Genomic DNA, 562 nt, shown 5'->3' on the forward strand with positions numbered 1-562 from the left:
GGTTTTTCTAAATACTGCATTATTCATTAATTTGTATAAATTCTTTTCAAATTCGTTGTTAGCTTGTGTTCTAAATTGTGTATTTAATTCAATATAATCGCGAAGCCATGGAGATTGAGCAAATTGCAATATGTGATAAATTTTTGTGATACGGAGGCCGTGACGAGTACACTGCTGCAAATTGCGATAATGTATGACGTATCGCTTCTTATTGTGCAAAGTCGCGAGGAGCTTTTCTTGCCTCTTACAAGGTGGCTTATCACGCGTTGGACAAAAGTCGACGTGCGCGTCGTGTAAATGCTGTGGATACTCTAGATCAACCTCGAGAATATAGCCTATCGGCGAATCCAACGCAATATCCATAACATTAAAATTTGTTATGTCGCTGACCCATCGAAAATCTGCATAGGGTAATGGCTGACACATTGCCCAGCCGTACAGATTGTTTACATCGTAGTACATTAGATACGACGATGGTTTCGATGGGTCGTACGTAGACATATATTTATTGTTGGCTCGCACGTATCTGCCGGAACATTGACTCAGACCGCCACGTATACCG

The 562-nt window shown here is 40.9% G+C and overlaps 1 protein-coding gene across 1 annotated transcript; it reads right to left on the bottom strand.

The window, feature by feature from the left end:
• Positions 1-15: 15 nt before the first annotated feature.
• Positions 16-555, bottom strand: LOC105460085 (the record flags this gene model as incomplete). The annotated part of the gene is made up of 1 exon (XM_011706530.1): positions 16-555. A coding segment is annotated over one exon (540 nt), but the record flags the coding sequence as incomplete, so codon positions are not given.
• Positions 556-562: the final 7 nt, after the last annotated feature.

The sequence above is a fragment of the Wasmannia auropunctata genome, unplaced genomic scaffold (genome assembly GCF_000956235.1).
Source record: "Wasmannia auropunctata unplaced genomic scaffold, wasmannia.A_1.0 LD329259.1, whole genome shotgun sequence".
Lineage (NCBI taxonomy): Eukaryota > Metazoa > Arthropoda > Insecta > Hymenoptera > Formicidae > Wasmannia > Wasmannia auropunctata.